At 36.3% G+C, this 19,043-nt stretch overlaps 1 protein-coding gene across 1 annotated transcript in view; it reads right to left on the reverse strand.

Moving 5' to 3' along the window:
- ANTXR2 (ANTXR cell adhesion molecule 2) overlaps window positions 1–19,043 on the reverse strand; it is a 169,509-nt gene that overhangs the window by 67,137 nt on the left and 83,329 nt on the right. Inside the window, exons 13-16 of the mRNA XM_055588895.1 lie at window positions 11,956–12,000; window positions 10,419–10,511; window positions 5,021–5,188; window positions 4,647–4,727 (exon numbers count right to left, since the gene is read on the reverse strand). Of these exons, the coding sequence (XP_055444870.1) occupies window positions 4,647–4,727; window positions 5,021–5,188; window positions 10,419–10,511; window positions 11,956–12,000 (387 nt within the window). The remainder of the gene's footprint in view (window positions 1–4,646; window positions 4,728–5,020; window positions 5,189–10,418; window positions 10,512–11,955; window positions 12,001–19,043) is intronic.

The following is a 19,043-nucleotide window of genomic DNA, read 5'->3' on the forward strand; positions in this document are numbered from 1 at the left end:
GGGGAGGCCGCCGCCGCCGCGGCAAACAGATGTCGGCGACAACCTGCGAGCTCACACCTGGACGCGCCGCCCGCACCTCGCGCCCGCGCGCTGAAACATTCATGACTCCGAGGACCGGCGGCCGCCATCAAAGCCCGGCCCCCCGGCCGCTCGCAGCCCCGCAGCCTAGCCGTCCCGCCGCTTGGCGGGGGCTGGCGGCGCCCACAGGTAGCCGGAGGGCGGGGGCCGAGCAAGAGGTGTCTGGCGTCCCTTTGATACTTGACGCCTGAACTTCAGTTACTTGATCAAGGACTTCAGTTCGGCCGCGGTTGCTGCCGCTGAGCCCGCTGCGGCCTCGGAGCCATGAAAAGAGAGCCATTTGGTTGGAAATTCAGCGTGACGGGCCTTGCAGGGGAAATGTGCGTGACTCCGGGTTTGGTTCTATGGACGCTGATGTGTTTATGAAACTAGACTCTCAGGAGGCAGAATCTGAAGTAAACAATTTATAAAGCCAAGACAGGATGGGTTTTCGAGGTGGAAAACCGCGCTTTTGACTAAGGGGAGGTGGTGTTATTTTGGAACCATCAGCCACAATCTGAAAACAATGATGTTTTATTGTCTCTCAAGCAGTTATGTTGTGTCTCCCCCACCCCCAAAGAAAGAGCATGACTATTACTTTCTTTAAAATTGAGAAATGAGAAAGCGTTCTCATTTGTTTATTGACAATATACAGCAAAACTGCATCCATGCCCAACGAAATGAAAATGTTTGCAAAAGTCCTCCTAATCTCTGCAATGTACAAATTGCTTTAAACACACACACACACACACACACACACACACCTCATACCATTATGCACACATTTCACAAGAAGCATAGTCAAAAGTAAATACACTCAAGCCTTTACAAGCACAGAAAAATAACAAAATTATTTGCAAAATTTATTCACCAGTTGATAAGATTAAGTTTTTCTTAAAAAGAACTGGCCTTGAACAGCTAGTAACATATATTCCAATGAACTATTTGATATGCAGAGACAAATCTTTTTAGTGGGAATCAATATTGATACATATATATACCTATATACATTGTATATGTTCAGTTCAGTTCAGTACACACATATTTAAGAAATCTTTCATCAGTTGTCTGAGTAGTCAGATATCTATATTTTAACTTAGTTTTATCAAGTACTGATTGGTTTCAGGGGAGTCAAGTTGAAGTTAGAATTTTATCCTTCCTTATGCTGGCGGAGCCTAGTCATAGGTAAATCTGGCTATCTAAATGTGTCCAAAAAACCCTCCAAGACTAATTTTCTCATTCAGTGATTATGCCCCAGCTTGCCTAGGAAATCCAAAACAAAGAATAGGCAGAGAACTAGAGGACACTGCTACTTGGACATCTTTGTCTTCTAAATTTAAATTTTCCTCTACTCCATGTAATCCTATGAGATAAACCATATCTATATAAACTAAGTTGATAAAAACCTTGGGATTCAGACAGTTTAATTTCTGAGAGCTTACCTAACTAGCCACAATAAATAGAAGGTAACAGTGAGCCATGGTCTTCTTCTCCTGCTTAGATAATTACGAAAGCAAAGCATCCCATCTTACTAACATATATAAAAATTAGCTGTGCCAAATATGTTCTGTATCACTTATTATCCTATCTCTGGGTCCTCAATTTCTTACTAGGTAAATTAAGTTTCTCGAAAGCTATTCTAAAGCAAAAGAAAAGTATTGGAAATTTTATATGGTCTTTTTTTAAAAATAAAATTTGTGGGATGCTGGCATATCAGCACAGATTACGCCATGTACCATGCAAACAATTTTATTTAGAGAAATAATTAAATATTACTTTTTGGATAATAATATTTGATGTATTCCAGTCATTGTAAAGTTTTTAAAAATAAAACCCACCAAACATTTACTAAGATGAAGTGTCCTATGTTTGATGCAGATTCTTTGGGGCATAAGTACCAAAGTCCCATGAGTGGGCCTTATCAATAACAGTATTTACTATGCTCATGAGGAAAAGAATAGAGCAATTAAAAGACTTCAGAAGAAGAAGAAGCCAGAAAGAAAATTAGCATAGTGTATAAGAAATGCATAAATTAGTATAAGAAATTAGCATATGGACGATGGGAAGTTAATATTGGAATTAACTATCAAATTAACTCTATTAACTCTATCAAAGAGGTCCTGGTAGATGATACAAAGGTGACAGAAACTCAGATATTCTTAATAATCTTTGTGAAACATGAAAAACAGGGAAATGAAAAATAAAAAGAGGGGAAGGCAAAGATTTCCCAGGCTGTCTAAAGGGAAAAAGTTATATGCTGTAAACTATAGGTCTGACATCAAACCCTAGTCTAAAAAAATAATAAATATTATAAAAGATCATAGCAAGAATTAGAAGCAAGAAAAAAAATCATGTCATAATTACTTGATTTCCAGAACCAAATAATTTTGCATCACTGATTCAGTTGAATGGGTGAATACATAAATATACATTATACCTTAAATACAGAAAACTAATAAAATTTATTAAATATCCTTGTGAATAAGATGGTAAACTGAGTTAATACTATTGGTGGGCTTCTACCTTTACCATATTCATTTCAATTAACAGTGTGGAGTGTCAATCTGTGCAGAAGGTGCTCATGGAGTACCCCACTGAGGTCTGAATTTGAAATAAGGGACAAAAATTTGCAGTTGACAAAATTTTGGAAGCAGCAAAGCCATCAAGAATAGGTATTATGAATAAAGATTAAATCAGACTGTGTCAGACACACATAGACTCATAATATATACCTGATGGAAAAGCAAATCAATTAACTGAACCAACAATTGATATTTACTAAGTTAAAAATCCTGCATTTAAACAAAAACAAATTTAAAAATCGTAAGTCATATATATAGGTGAAGAGTGAAAAAAGTGGTAAACAAAAAACTGGGAAACAATAAAAGTTTACTATCTTTTGTCTATATTTTTTAAATACAAAATCTTTTAAAACTGAAAGTTTCGTGTTAACTGTGTCACTAAAATACACTTGGAAGAAAAAACTGACCTGGACTAACTGAAGAGTATTTATGGTCTATTATTATCCACCTGTACTAATCAATATTTCTGTAACAGAATGTCTCAACACTGAGCTCAGGAGATGATGCTTTCCACAGTATATAAACAGATACATGGACTGTATCAGATTCCTAAAATCTGAAAAATTCTGAGTTTTGAAACAATTTAACCTCAAGAGTTAGGATAAAGTTTCTAGGATTATATCAGACAGAAGAATGAGCAAATTCTCAAAAAACAAAGGAAATTTTGGTCAAAATAATGAAAGCATTATTCTCCAATCATGGAAAAATAAATGATGCTTTAACCTGCTGGGGCAATGTGTAAACTATTCTAGCACTATAATCTAAGAAGAATGTTAGATTTACTTGGTATCTAACACAGTGTTTGGTACATTTTAGACATTAGATAGATATTTGTTTGAATTAATGAAAGAATGATTATAATGCATCATTCAGAAGCACAAATATATCAATTTATCCAAACTCAAAGATTTCTTCTATTCCCAATTCATCATTCTGGCTTGAATCCCCAACCCCCAGACTATCTTTTAATCCACACATCACTGTTCTTGGCTACCTCAGAGATTTTGCTCATGATGCTTCATCTGTGGAAATACTCATTCCACCTAGCTTCACCTGATGAAATCTTATGCATTTTTAAAACTAGCAAGCCTCTATTTTTGATGAAACATTCCCAGATTCCTCCAGGAAGAGTTAATATCTCTTCCTCCATGTACTCAAGAGTACTTGATGCTTATCTATATATGGCTTAGATCATGTTCTGGAATAAATTGTATTTTTGTGTGTATCCCAAAGTTTAGATTTCTTAAGAGCAAGTCTATCATCTGTACCCCCCAATATTACCAGATGCTATTACTTGTGCATATTTATAATCTATAAATTATTGAATTAAGTCAAAATTAGTACAAATGAGAAAAGGCCATAAAACTAAATTTTAATCATGAGAGTTAAAGGAATATAGAAGGTTACTGAAAAGAGTGTTGGAACCACTCTCTTGTTTTTGCTAATACATCTTCAGTGCTACCACTATACCCAACACTTAAAATGTTGAAAATTAATGTCTAAGTTAGGGGACAGAAAACTAAGATGATGCATGAAAACAATTTTAAAACCTATAAAGTGAAAGTCTAGCATATTGAAGAAGAGAGTTGTTACATGTCGTTTGAGAAGCAGAACTCTAGATTATGCATTAATTTGAACAGAGGCACAAACTTCTTAAATACAAGAACTTTGTATTAACCACAGTGGTTTGGTAATGAAAAAGCCTGCTTCACAAACCACCTAATTCTCTCTACCTATGGTCACAGCAAAGGGTAAATGATCTGTTAGGAATATTCCAGGAATATTTTCTCAAATTGGTTTTCTAAATGGTTGAACTCAGATGTTTTTAAAATTATCTCCATCTCATAGAAGTAAAATCTTAAGATTTAGATGTTTTGATAGTTTAAACACCACTCTAGAATCATATAACATTAAATATAGCTTGGCACTGAAAATATTAATCTCATCAATTATTTCATCCTTAAAAGAATAATCCAGCTTTTTTCCCAACACATCCCAGGTACAAACCTCATCTCCTTCCTGAGGTCGCATCAAGGAAACTCGGTCGTACTGCCTCCGCAACAAAGCCCAGAGCGCGTCCAGCCGGCCCTAAAGGGAAACATGATCTGTAAATCTCTGGGAAATGTACTCAACCTCTGCTTGCTAGATAAATGAACTAAAATGAAGAAGATAAAGTCTTTTCCTCTACTCTCATTTCTTTCATAAATTAAATGAATAAATAACAAAAACAGAGTTTCTTGTTGCTGAGAAATGACTCAGTTAGTCATTAGAAGGTAAATTGAATGTCTGTTGTTTGATATACCTTGGTCCTCCTACGGGGAGACTAAAAGGATTACACTTTAGGAAGCTGCAGTTAAATCCCACAAAGTTTGAACAGTCACCTTAATTGGTGTGTACCACTTTGTCTGAGGAGGCTGGTGTGTGGGTTTAGATGGCGGTGGTCTCGGTCTGACGGGTTCCTCTGGTTCTTCAGGAAGGGTTACCACAGCATTTTTGGCTTTCTCCAGCCTCGCACCTTCTTCTGTAGATCCTTTATCACCCCAACGAACCTTTAAAACAAAGGGAAATATTGCTATCAGACATACAGTGGCCTAGGAGAACAGACTCTTGTTCAGCTGGTTCTTGCCTCATCACCTCAGAGTCAAAAGATGAGTAAGTAAGCTAACTCCAAATTTCTCTTCTGAGATTTAACAGATTTTTCACCACTCCTTATGTATTTAATATCAAGATTCTAGAAATAAAGACCCTTTATAAAAATTTGGCATCGATTAAATTTGATACAGCCAACCATTTCTCCATTGTTTCAAATAAGGAGTTAATTTGTATTTTACAAGGGAAATGTGTAATTCTATTCTCTAGGTATGTTCTCCTTCTAGCTAAACACACACACCTATATACTGATGACAATGGTTGAAATAGATGGTAATGACGATGATAATTAGCATTTACTGAATAATTATCATGGGCCAAGCTGCATTTAATCCATACAAAAAATGCTATGAGGTAGATACTGTGTTTTTTGCTTCCCATGGAGGAAACAAAGATACAGAGAGGTTAAGTGATGAGCCCAAAGCCACGCAGTAAGTAGCAAGACAGGGATTTGAACATGTTAGTCTGAAGTGGACAAGATGTTTCAACTAGGTTCAAATTTTACAAATATATTTTATAAAAGAAGTTAATTTTTCCTTCCAAAGTTTCCATCAAGTTTGACTAAAGACAAAAGTATGACTAAACTTTCGCCTTTGGAAGTAAAAATAATTATGTATGTTTTATCTTCATTTTGTAAAGCAGTTCTCAGTCTTCAGTTCCTCTGTTCATATGGATATGGTTATTTGACATACACATTTTTCATTAAGGAAGACAAATTTGAAAAGACTCTGAAGAAAAGAATTCAGAGACTTGAGAGATTTCCACAAATTTGGGGGAATTCCTTTCTCTGAAAACCCTGGATACTGAAAACAACTGCAAGGTCAAGTGATGTTTTCTTCATTTTTCAATGAAAATTGGCTAAATCTGAGCCAAATTTTTTTCCAGTGTGGGGATGTGAAGAGGATGCGGCCCCTGGAGGAAGGTTTTGTTCATCCAAGAGCAGCAGAGAAGTCTAAAAAGCAAGGATGTTACCAAAGAAGACAAAGATAAGTGAAGCTCTAAAAAGAAACAGGAAGGCCTGTCCTGAGCACACAGTGACTCACCAGTGTTAAGTAATTTCTACAAAGAAAAAATGATTAATAAGCTTTTTAAAAGCATTTTAATGACCTGAATTAGCAGACAGGAATACAGATGATTACTGTTCATAGAAAGATCTATTCATAGCTTTTTGATAAGGCTTACTTAGATGTTTTTACCATTTTTTAACTACAATTTTAGAATAGGTTTTCAATTTCAAGTGGACCCTGTTGAGTCATTAAAATGTATCTGTATCTTTCAGTGTGATCAGTGGTACTAGAATGTTCTTTATGAGGTTGTTAAAATTGTTTTAAACACCATTAAACCTTTAGAGCTAGATAGTTGGCTTTCTTTCCAGAGAAATGACCTTCTCTTTCAAATCAGTGTCTTTGCCTAGATTAATTAAAACTTTAAAAATCTTTAGATATATCTAAATTGAACTAAAAAATTCTAAACCCAGGACCCATCTCCTGCAGTTGTACAGTCTCAATTCTAAGAGAAAAACAAACAAACAAACAAACAAAATAAGATACATAGTCAAATAGTATCATAACATAAAGAAGTAATTCCGAGTAGAAGTATAAGTAGGTAAAATTTAGGACCATTCAGAAGTTATAGATTTTTAACTCAGACTTTAACTAGTGCAGCATTCAGTTGATATCACAGAGGTAATGGTAATTGTATCCTTCCTCTAAATAACATTGGCACCATTCTCAGATAAAGAACATGAAGATAGTTGAACTTGAGTTCTCACCCAACATGGCATTTCTAAGGACTCAACTATTAAACAACTAAATGTATGATACTAGATTAGTGGGAAAGTCCATTTTACAACATCTTATGGAAAAAACTGAATGAACTTTTTGGCCAACACAATATATAATTGTTGTTGCTGTTGTTTAATCACTAAATTGCATCCAATTCTTTTGCGACCCATGGATTGTAGCCTGCCAACCTCCTCTGTCCATGGGATTTTCTAGGCAAGAACACTGGAGTGGGTTGCTGTTTCTCCAGGGAATCTTCCCAAGCCAGGGAATGAACCCATGTCTCCATTGGCAGGCAGATTCTTTACCTCTGAACCACCAGGGAAGCCCCAATTACAGTTGCTGAGGTCTAAAATAAATGCATTACATAAATCCATTATTCTTAGTTCATCATAGCTGTTTCATCATTATCATCATCACCACAAACAACAGCACAATCCTTTCTCACTCAACTTCAAATTCTAAAGCTAGGAAACACTATATAGAGTTTTCCTTAAACTCTTAAAAACAATTAAATATATATGCATACTTACATGTATAAATTTTAATATTTTAGTTTGACCACATTGAGATAGCAAAAAAGGATAAAAGAATAATAAGAATAGATTGCTAAAGGCAGCCTTAACAAAATTGATATATCTGACTTTTGAATATTTTTTTTAAAAGTTCAAATTTGATAGCTAAATGTTTCCAATTCTATTTGGTTTTCATGATAAACAATGAAATTCCATAATTTCTGAGCATATTCAGAGGTTGTATCATAAAGGAGCAATTTCAGAACTGAGAAAAGAAACAAAAACAGTTTCCTGCTGAACTGCCAGAAACACACATGTGAAGTCATCAGGTACTGTGGCTCAGTTGTGCTAACAGCTATTATTAACATCAGTTCAGCTCCAGCTTTCTGCAAATAATCATTACCATAGTGTTTAAGTATTTAATGTAAAGGAGAAGGAAGAAAGAGTTTCTACTAAAATTCCTATCCTGGCTTAAAACAACATTTAATTACAAAGACTTATTTTTTAATTCAGATGTACCATGATTTCTATAATTCTATTTACTTTCCCTTTAAGGTATTTTTTTAAAGGAAAATACTTTCCAGATTTGAATAGGCATGATTTTAAAACAAGGTATGTTTTCTATTTTTCCTCTCCAAGTTTAAATAAATTCATACTTGAAAAAGTCTAATGGTGCTTAATTCTCAGTATATTTTTATTGTGTATTTTTATGTATTGTGTTTCCCCCTTGTGATGCCCATATTTACTTGCTCATTTTTTTCATCATTCCCATCCTTATTTCCACCTCACTGATGGAGTAGTCCATAAAATGTAGCCAAAATTATCCATGGTTAGGGAACCTCCCCAGTGGTCCATTGGTTAAGACTTTGCTTTCCAATGCAGGGGGAGCGGAGGGTTCAGGGTGGGGAACACATGTATGCCTGTGGCAGATTCATTTTGATATTTGGCAAAACTAATATAATTATGTAAAGTTTAAAAATAAAATAAAATTAAAAAAAAAAAAGATCCCACATGCCTCGCAGCCAAAAAAACCAAAATGTAAAATAGAAACAAACAATATTGTTTTGAGAAACAAAAATGTAAAACAAATTGAACAAATTTAATAAAGACTTTAAAAATGGTCCACATTAAAGAAAAAACTTAAAAAAAATTATCTATGACTAAAATGGACTCTGATTTATTAACAGTAAGTGAGTCCTTCTCATAAATTTTCTTCAGCTAAAAAGAAAGGGCAATGTAATTTCATATTAATTAAGTCAAAACTAAAACACAAATTAATAAATTTCACTAATAAATTTAACTAAACTTTAAATAAAAGAGTCAATAACTCTTAAAACTTCAAATGTGAGTTACTCAAGGATGTTCATGGCCCCATGGCTTTCCTGACCATATTCCAGTAATATGCCTTTTAACGTGGAACCCATTCAGGAGCTCATGCATATGCTTTTATTTTCTGTAGAAAGAGACTCCTAATCTCTGGAATACTAGAATATTGGAATAACAAAAATCTGCCACAATTCCTTGTGTTTTCAATAAGAACAGATATACCAGGTGGCTCAGATGGTAAAGGACCACCTGCAATGCAGGAGACCTGGATTTCATCACTGGGTTGAGAAGATCCCCTGGAGAAGGGAGGCGCTACCTACTTCAGTACTCCTGCCTGGAGAATCCCATAGACAGAGCTGCCCGGCGGGCTACAGTCCATAGGGTTGCAGAGTTGGACACGACTGAGCAACCGAGCACGCGTGCAGTGTATTTGAACCCCACTGTCATGTGGCATTCTAGATGTGTGGATTTCAAAGTGGAATCAGGCTTATTATTCTGATATAAATTAGTACATGCTCACTGACAAATAGGTCATGAACAAGCAGGGAAATACATAACACAAATTGAAAATCACTCCATTCAAAGACAACTACTAACACATTGTGCTAATTCCTGTCTAACCGCTTTCCCGCTGCATACATCTTCTTATATACATGCTTTGCCAGGATCTGTGATTAATAATAAAGTCATGATATCAATGAGAAGATCCCTCCAATTGCTCCCTTGGATTGGAAGCTGGCTTATCTCTGCCACTGTTAAGGGGTCAGTGCTGACAGGGCTTGCTTATTATTAATTATTTCATCACATTGAAAAATATGTCTGTGGTGATAAGAAGACCTCATTTGATATGTAAGATATAATATTTAAGTTCTATTTTAATCCACACTTTTTGCCAGTCTAAAAATTTAATACATTCTATAAATGATATTTAATATTAATTATGATTATTCATAAGTGGCAACTAAAACCTATTTTTATTTTTATTTTCATGTTTTAATATAAGTTTATTTTCATTGGAGGCTAATTACTTTATAATATAAAACCTATTTTTAAAAAGCCTTAAGGGTACTTCCTCTACATTTATGATAGGGTCATATCCACTCTACTGAATAGTTTAACATTTTTTTCTCCCCAAACAGTACTTAACTACTGAATCTTTTCAAAGACAATCATTGTTACAACTTTAAGTAGTTGGCTTCTTCAAAGTTGATGTTCTCTGTAGTCATTTTTTCCAAAACAGTGAGGAAAATCCCTAATTTTGTTTTGCCCTTTAGAATTCAGGCGTCTTATCAATGCAATCCATTGGCTAATGAAGTCAGTTCTTGCACAGTTTTGAAATGGTTAGAATTATTCCATGGAAAAAAAAATTGCCCAAAAAAATATCACATGTTAAGAAAAATTGGATGGTATTAGGAAATTGAGCTGTGAAAAGTAGTTTCCATGGCTTAATAGTTCTAAAAATATATATTCCAGACTAGCAGCTTCTATATTTTTTAAGAGATACCAACCTCCATTCTTTTAATTCCTCCAACACCTCGACCACCATAATAGGAAGCATCCACAGTTGGCCATTTCTTGGTAGGCAGAGGTTCTTCTTCCTCCTATGCAGATACAAGTTTTGAAAAGGTGTTTAATAATTTCTTAAAATGTTACTTAGTCAGAACTGGCTCACATTTAGATATTTTTCTGAATAATACCACTGATATGGAAGAAATATAGTAAAAATTACACATAGCACATGTGTATGTACTTCTGCTTACGTGTATAAATTTCTAGTGAAGCTCTACGGAATATAAGAGCTCCTTTCATTTCACAATTCATGGAATCTACCTTATTTTCCCATCACTTCATGGGAAATAGATGGGGAAACAGTGGAAACAGTGTCAGATTTTATTTTTCTGGGCTCCAAAATCACTGCAGATGGTGACTGCAGCCATGAAATTAAAAGACGCTTACTCCTTGGAAGGAAAGTTATGACCAACCTAGATAGCATATTCAAAAGCAGAGACATTACTTTGCCAACAAAGGTTGGTCTAGTCAAGGCTATGGTTTTTCCTGTGGTCAGGTATGGATGTGAGAGTTGGACTGTGAAGAAGGCTGAGCGCTGAAGAATTGATGCTTTTGAACTGTGGTGTTGGAGAAGACTCTTGAGAGTCCCTTGGACTGCAAGGAGATCCAACCAGTCCATTCTGAAGGAGATCAGCCCTGGGATTTCTTTGGAGGGAATGATACTGAAGCTGAAACTCCAGTACTTTGGCCACCTCATGAGAAGAGTTGACTCATTGGAAAAGACTGTGATGCTGGGAGGGATTGGGGGCAGGAGGAGAAGGGGACGACAGAGGATGAGATGGCTGGATGGCATCACTGACTCGATGGACGTGAGTCTGGGTGAACTCCGGGAGTTGGTGATGGACAGGGAGGCCTGGCGTGCTGCGATTCATGGGGTCGCAAAGAGTCGGATACGACTGAGCGACTGAACTGAACTGAACTGAAAGTCTCAACATGTGTGTAAATTTGAACCCTGCAAAATTGGTACTAAAAAGGTAGTTGAGAAGCTTTGAAAATGCACAATGCCATGTTTCTTCTTGCTAACACAATATTACTAGTATATGCTATATACTAGTAATATAATATTTAATATATACTATACTAATAGTATGATAATACAGCATATAGCAATAATATAAAAGTAATAATAATTTTGAAGAAAGTAATAATATCTTTAAACTGCAAGCTTAGATCTTCCAACTTTTTGTAAATAAGGTAAGTAACAGCAAATTATTCACATATTGGTATAAAAAGTAAATTAAATCTCTATGTACTATTGCTCCTGATAGCAAGTCTATGTTTATCAATGTATGAAGGTCCTATCTTCTAACATGTAAAAGAAACCACAAGGTTTGAAAAATAACAAGTGACTTAGTCATAAACTCAAAAGTCAATATATCAGAGTTACCTAACAACAGCATAATTGATCAGATCTGGCATAATATCTAAATACAAAAAAAAAAAAATACCCACATCACTTATTAAGCACTCATTTACCTCTTTTGGTGCAGAAGGTGGTGGTGGAGGAGGATCCTTGATAACCTGTACCAAAAAAAAAAAAAAAAAAATTTAAATGTAAGAACTTCAGTGGCATCGAGAAGAGACAATAAGAATGTATAAAATAATTAGATTAGTAAAATACTGTGGTGGTGACAAAGATGTCCCTGATCAACTTAGCTTCTCAATACTTATCCCCCTATCGCCCTTTAAAACTAGGTTTTTTTTTTAACTAGCTTTTGACTAACTAGCAACTACTAGTCGTTTTTTTTTTTTTTTTTAACTAACTAGCTAACCAACCAGCACATTCACTCATTTTATCTTTATGGTATAGATACATTATAGCTTCATTTTTCAGGTGAATAACAAGAAAACTGTCAAATACCTTTCACTAGGTGTTTCTTCTAATGTTAAAATGCAAACATTTTTCACTAGATTACAGCTTGTTCCCTCAAATGGAGAGGGTATTTACTAGCAAAGTCTTCCTGCTGATTCTTTTCAAATTAATGATATAAAAATCAGTTTGCATTGGATGAGATAAGGGAAATGAATATAGTCTTTCCTCACTTTTTTTTTCCTAGAAACAAATCAACCTCTTAGCTAAGATTCCTTTCCTCAGTGGATTATTTCATGAAGTCTGATATGGTTAATTCTTTATGTGAGAGGAATATAGACTGAAATCTGATTTAAATGGTCTTCACTGGTATTGGGGTGTCTGGACTTTCATACCACCCTGATAGAAAATGACTGACCAAGTGCCAATGGCTTCTGATAATTTGGGTACACATCCAAGTCTGTATACTAAGAAGGAAAACTTTGAAAATATAACTGCTCCACTTCATTTAAGGTCAAATGTTTCAATTCTGTTATTAGATGCTTAAAATTTTAAAAGAGTAGCTTTGAAAATAAATATCATCAAAGAATTCTTTTACTGTACCGGTATCTATTATCATGAATATGTTTTTTTTTTAACTCTTTATTTTGTATTGGGGTATAGCCAATTAACAAACAATGTTATAATAGTTTTAGGTGAACAGTGAAGGGACTCAATCATGCATATACATGTATCCATTTTCCCCCAAACTCTCCTCGCATCCAGGCTGCCACGTAACATTGAGGAGAGTCCCATGTGCTATACAGTAAGTCCTTGTTGGCTATCCAATTTAAATATAGCAGTGCGTACATAGTCCATCCCAAACTCCCTAACTATCCCTGAATATGTTTTTTACAGACTGCTTATATTTTAAAGATATATACCAAATCACTTCCAGGTTAATGATATAATTCTGATATTTTCACCAAAATAATTTGAGGTGGGAAGTGAGTAGGGTTACAGATGAAATAAGATTAGCCATAATTGAGAATCACTGAAGCTGTGTGAAGAAGACATGGAGGATTCATTATTTTACTCTTTCTCTTTGCATATGTTTGAAATTTTCCATAATGAAAGGTTTTTAAAAAATATTTAGAGAACTGACTCATAATCTTTTTTATAATTATTTTCATCATTCTAATTTTGGCTTAGATCTAAATCTCAGGAAGAAAAAAAAAGGTAGTAACCACAATCACATGGATATAACTGGACAGTAATTTAATCTGACTGAATCTCAAACTAATTCATCATAGCATTTGAATGCTACAAGAAATGCTGTTATTTTTACTTAACCCTTTTATTATCCAAGTTAATTTTATCAATAAACATAAAATTCCAGTTCATTTTGGTAATATTGAAGGATAGAAATCTGTGAATTTTGAGATTTAGCCCAGAAATAAACGCCAAGAGAGGATAAAGATTTAAAATACTGTAGTAAAATAAGGCAAAGGTTATCATGCTACAGATGCATTTCCTTTATAAAAAGGAAGCACTCAGCTTATTTTCAAGGCAGGAATAGGGATGCAAATGTAGAGAATGGATATGTGGACAAGGCGAGGGGAAAGGAGAGAGTGGGGCAGACCGAGAGAGTGGCACTGACATATGTAACTGGCATGCGTAAAATAGCTAGCTAGTGGGAGACGCACCGGGAGCTAAGCTCACTGCTCTGTGATGACCTAGAGGGGAGGGATGGGAGTGGAGGGTGGAAGGGAAGCTCAGGAGAAAGGGGATATATGTATACATGGAGCTGATTCACTTTGCTGTACAGCAGAAACGAGCACAACCCTGTAAAGCACTTATACTTCAATAATAAAACAAAATTTAAAAATAAAATAACATTAATCTAGAAAATAAATAAATAAAAGTATGGCAAATCAAAAAAAAAGAAGCACACATGTCATTATCAACGTGCATGTCCAAAATAAATGAAAACCAGATCAGTCAATATTTCACACTCAACAGAGTCAAAACCAACCTAATTACCTTCATTTAAAAGCTAATTCTTCCTGTCTTCCGTTTCTTTCAAGTAAATCATTTTCTTTAAAATTGCAGCCTTAAAATTTTCTCATATCTATAATTTATTCCCACCTCTTAATGACTTCACCAAATCATTTACCATGTCCAACAGACTTTTTGAAATATTCTAGTCTCTGCAGTGTGTATGTGTGTGTCTGTCTCTCTTTCTCCCCACATTCCTATCTTTTTCTCTCCTTTCCCCACCATGAATTCCCCAGTCTTCTCAAAGTAGTTCAGATTTCCTTAATATGCATGGATGCCTGTTTGTTCTCCCCTAGCATTGATCACGGAGAAGGCAATGGCATCCCACTCCAGTACTCCTGCCTGGAAAATCCCATGGACAGAGGAGCCTGGTTGGCTGCACTCCATGGGGTCGCTAAGAGTCAGATACGACTGAGCGACTTCACTTTCACTTTTCACTTTCATGCATTGGAGAAGGAAATGGCAACCCACTCCAGTGTTCTTGCCTGGAGAATCCCAGGGACGGGGGAGCCTGGTGGGCTGCCGTCTATGGGGTCGCACAGAGTCGGACACGACTGAAGCGACTTAGCAGCAGCAGTAGCAGCACTGATCACAATTGATAATTTTATCCAACTCCAAAGCACTGTAACTTCTATGAGAATGAATTTTATGTCTGCTTTGTTCCTAATTATATTCCCAGAACTTAGCCAAGTGTCTAGCAGAAAAGCAGGGAAGGAAGGAAGTTAGAAAGAGAAAAGGGAGTAAGGCAGGAAAGAGAAAAGAAAATGGAACAAGATAGAATGAGGAAGGAAGAAGGGAAGAAAGAAAGGAAGAAAGGAGAGAGGAGAAGAATAAGGAAGGTGGGAGGTAAAGGAAGGAAGCGAGGGGAAAAGAAGGAGGGAGGACAGGGGGAGAGGAAGATGGCAGGAAGAAGGAAGGATTCTTTACATTCCATTGCCATTCAGTTCAGTTCAGTCACTCAGTCGTGTCCAACTCTTTGCGACACCATGGACTGTAGGATGCCAGGCTCCCCTGTCCATCACCAACTCTTAGAGCTTGCTCAAACTCATGTCCATTGAGTCGGTGATGCCATCCAACCATCTCATCCTCTGTCGTCCCCTTCTCCTCCTGCCTTCAATCTTTCCCAGCATCAGTCTTTTCCAATGACTCCGTTCTTCGCATCAGGTGGCCAAAGTATTGGAGCTTCAGCTTCAGCATCAGTCCTTTCAATGAATATTCAGGACTGATTTCCTTTAGGATGGACTGGTTGGATCTCCTTGCTGTCCAAGGGATTCTCAAGAGTCTTCTCCAACACCACAGTTCAAAAGTATTAATTATTCGGCGCTCAGCTTTCTTTATAATCCAACTCTCACATCCATTCCCATTATCACTACCTAAAATCATGAACTCGAGAGTCTTTGGACCTTAAAATTATCTAGTACAATATTTTTCAACTTCCCCAATGCATCCAACCAGAACTTCATTATTCTGAAAAATCCCCACCTAGTTGTCATCCAACTATGTCTGAATTCCTGCAATAAAGAGAAATTCACTACTTCACTAAGCAATTCATTCCACTGGCAAGGAACCCACATCATTTGAAAAATTTTCCCCTAAATGAAGCCAAAGCTTCCCTCTTCGTAGTTTCCACTTTTTAGCCCTGATCCTACAGTGTGAAATGTACACACACACACACAGACAACTATTTTTAATTCCAGAAGAGAGGGTTTCCTGTTTTTGAATACGAACCATATGTCATCTGAGAGCTAAACCTCACAATCATTTTTCATGTAATGGTCTGAGATATTGGGTGATCTTGGTCAGTTTCTTTAGTATGTATTCATTTGTACAATGTCTCAAAGGTGGATTCTAGAACTGATAAATAGCATTTTAAGTGTGGCCAAGCCATTAATTAAAGGCATGGTACTCAGGAAAAACAGATGCACCCCTGGCAGTCCTCACCTTCATTCCATGCATTTTAATTAATAACATATTGAATACTAGGATTGATCTATAATTACCATCGCTTTATTTTGGCATTAATGTCTACATGCTTTGCATGTGTGTGTGTGTAAAGTCACTTTAGTAGTGTCCGACTCTTTGCAACCCTATGAACAGCAGCCTGCTAGGCTCCTCTGTCCATGGGATTCTCCAAGAAAGAATACTGCAGTGGATTGTCATGCCCTCCTCCAGAGGATCTTCCTGACACAGGGATTGAACCTGTCTCTCATTATGTCTCCTGCATTGGCAGGCAGGTTCTTTACCACTAGAGCCACTTGGGAAGCCCCTACATGCTTTACTTGTAGCTAAATTATACATGCAGCTTGCTTCTCTATCTCTAACTCATCCTTCATTCTAATCTATGCAGCCAGGTCAATATTTTTCTAAGCTTGTTGTTGTTTGGTGTTCAGTCTCTTAAGTTGTGTCCAACTCTTTGCAACCCCGTGGACTGCTCCTCTTTCCTTCCCCATCTCCCAGAGTTTGCTTAGATCCGTGTCCATTGAGTCGGTGCTGCTATTCAATCATCTCATCCTCCACTGCCCTCTTCTCCTCTAGCCTATAATCTTTCCCAGCGTCAGGGTCTTTTCCAGTGAGTCAGTTCTTCACATCAGGTGGCCAAAGTATTTGAGCTTCAGCTTCAGCATCATTCCTTATAATGAATATTCAGGGTTGATTTCCTTTAGAATTGACTGGTGTGATCTTCTTGCAGTTCAAGGGACTCTGAAGAAGTTTAATTGATTGCAATAGGAGCTTAATTGGTCATTTCTCTAGTCAAAATGGATCAAATGTTCCAGTGACCACAACTGAAATCAAGGAATTACTGAATTTTGGGAAGAACCTTACACATTGTGCTTCTACTCAGTTTTGCAAATTATCATAAAGCGCTCTAGAGTTCTTTCACTGGAAAGAGGCTAAGGTACCTCCATTCCGCTAAGTCTAATTTCATTTCCTTGTGAGGATTTTAAATTTACTCTGGTTACTACATGTACACCTTGTAGAGTGTATGAATTTCTGAGAACTGAAACAGTATCCCCAGCCCTATATTAGACTATGTGCATGTGAGTGCTCAGTTGCTTCAGTTGTGTCTCTTCGTGACCCCATGGACTGTAGCCCACCAGGCTCCTCTGTCCATGGGATTCTCCAGGCCAGAATACTGGACTGGGTTGTCATGCCCTCCTCCAGGGGATTTTCCCAACCCAGGGATGCAACCCACATCTCTCATGTCTCCTGCACTGGCAGGCAGGTTCTTCACACTAGTGCCGCCTATATCCCCTTGAGAATTACTGAACATCCACCTCCATAACACCTCTTTTTTTATGTCATATTTATCATGCTCATTATCCTGCACAGCATCGAGTTTTAGCATGGATATGGGCAAATCAAGTTTCAGTTTAAAATCCTCATCTGATGCTGCTGACAACCTCACAACAGGATAATGAGAGGCATTTTTACCTTCTTTATCAGAGACTCTATCTGTTATCATAAGCCAGAACCCAGAAAACAAAAAGTCCTTTTTCAGTGCATGAGTCCTCTTGCACTCTCATTGTTCAAATGCCTTAGCATGGCCCTCAATTCAGCCCTAACACTCTATCTACAAAATCTCTGTTTGTGTACCTCTAACTCCAGACTGGCTGAAGACCCCTTTGCTACCCCAGATAAAATGACCATTTCCATATTAAGTCCCTTCTGTCCTTCATAGAGTAGTTTACCAACTTTCCATTCCATTATCTAGAAACTTTAAAACTTTTAACAATATAAACATTACCACCCAGTTGAACCATTCATGCTTCATCAATTTGGGTTTATATGTTTATTTTCGAATTTTTCAACTACCCCTCAGAAGTGTTGATTTCTTAGGGGCAATATCATTTCTCCCTCTTTAAAAATATCACAGTGCCTAATAAAGTGCTGTGAAAACAACAGATACTAAAGACATGATTGAAAGTGAGTTGAAGGAACTAGTTGAGAATGTTTGCAAAGGCTCATAGCCAACCTCTAAATTTATTTTTTTAATGGAGAAAAAAGATGTAAATGATGACTGATAAAGATTTCCATGAAAATAAAATATTGCTAGTTCCAAAGAAAATGAAGTTTCAAATTTCTCTTTTGACCAACAAAGTCCAAGAGCTAATGAACTCAAAGACAGATGGGAAAATATAAGCCCATGCTAAGTTTCTTCATCTGGGAAATAAACTTGATTCACTATAGGTCCTTTCCAAAATGAAAATTCTAATAGAATGATAAAGACAAAATATGTATCACAATATTTCCAACAGGTCTTTTGCTTCTATGCCTTTACGTAATTAAGTAGGCCATATGTCTACATGTATTTGTGTTCACCTTATTTCAGAAAAGAACATTAGGGTTTGTTTTTCCAATAATGTGTAATTAATTGTATGTATGACTAAATGCATGACTTATTATAAATTTAAATTGACTTTGAAATCCTGGCAAGTATACTTTCTACATTGTTAACAATGGAAAAAAAAAAAAAACCTTAAAATTCTGCATAAATAAAAATTTGATCTTGTAGATTAAGAGACACAACCACCACCACAACAAATAACAGCACTTTCAGAAACTGAAACAGACCCAAGGCTCATCTGTGTGCTGTTAATACCATTAACAATAACCACATTTTATTGGTGCTGGCATATGTCACACACTCTATATTTCTTTCATTTTCATAATAATGCTATGCAGTTACTATGCTTATTTTAAATATAAGGAGAGGGAG

The sequence above is a fragment of the Bubalus kerabau genome, chromosome 7 (genome assembly GCF_029407905.1).
Source record: "Bubalus kerabau isolate K-KA32 ecotype Philippines breed swamp buffalo chromosome 7, PCC_UOA_SB_1v2, whole genome shotgun sequence".
Lineage (NCBI taxonomy): Eukaryota > Metazoa > Chordata > Mammalia > Artiodactyla > Bovidae > Bubalus > Bubalus kerabau.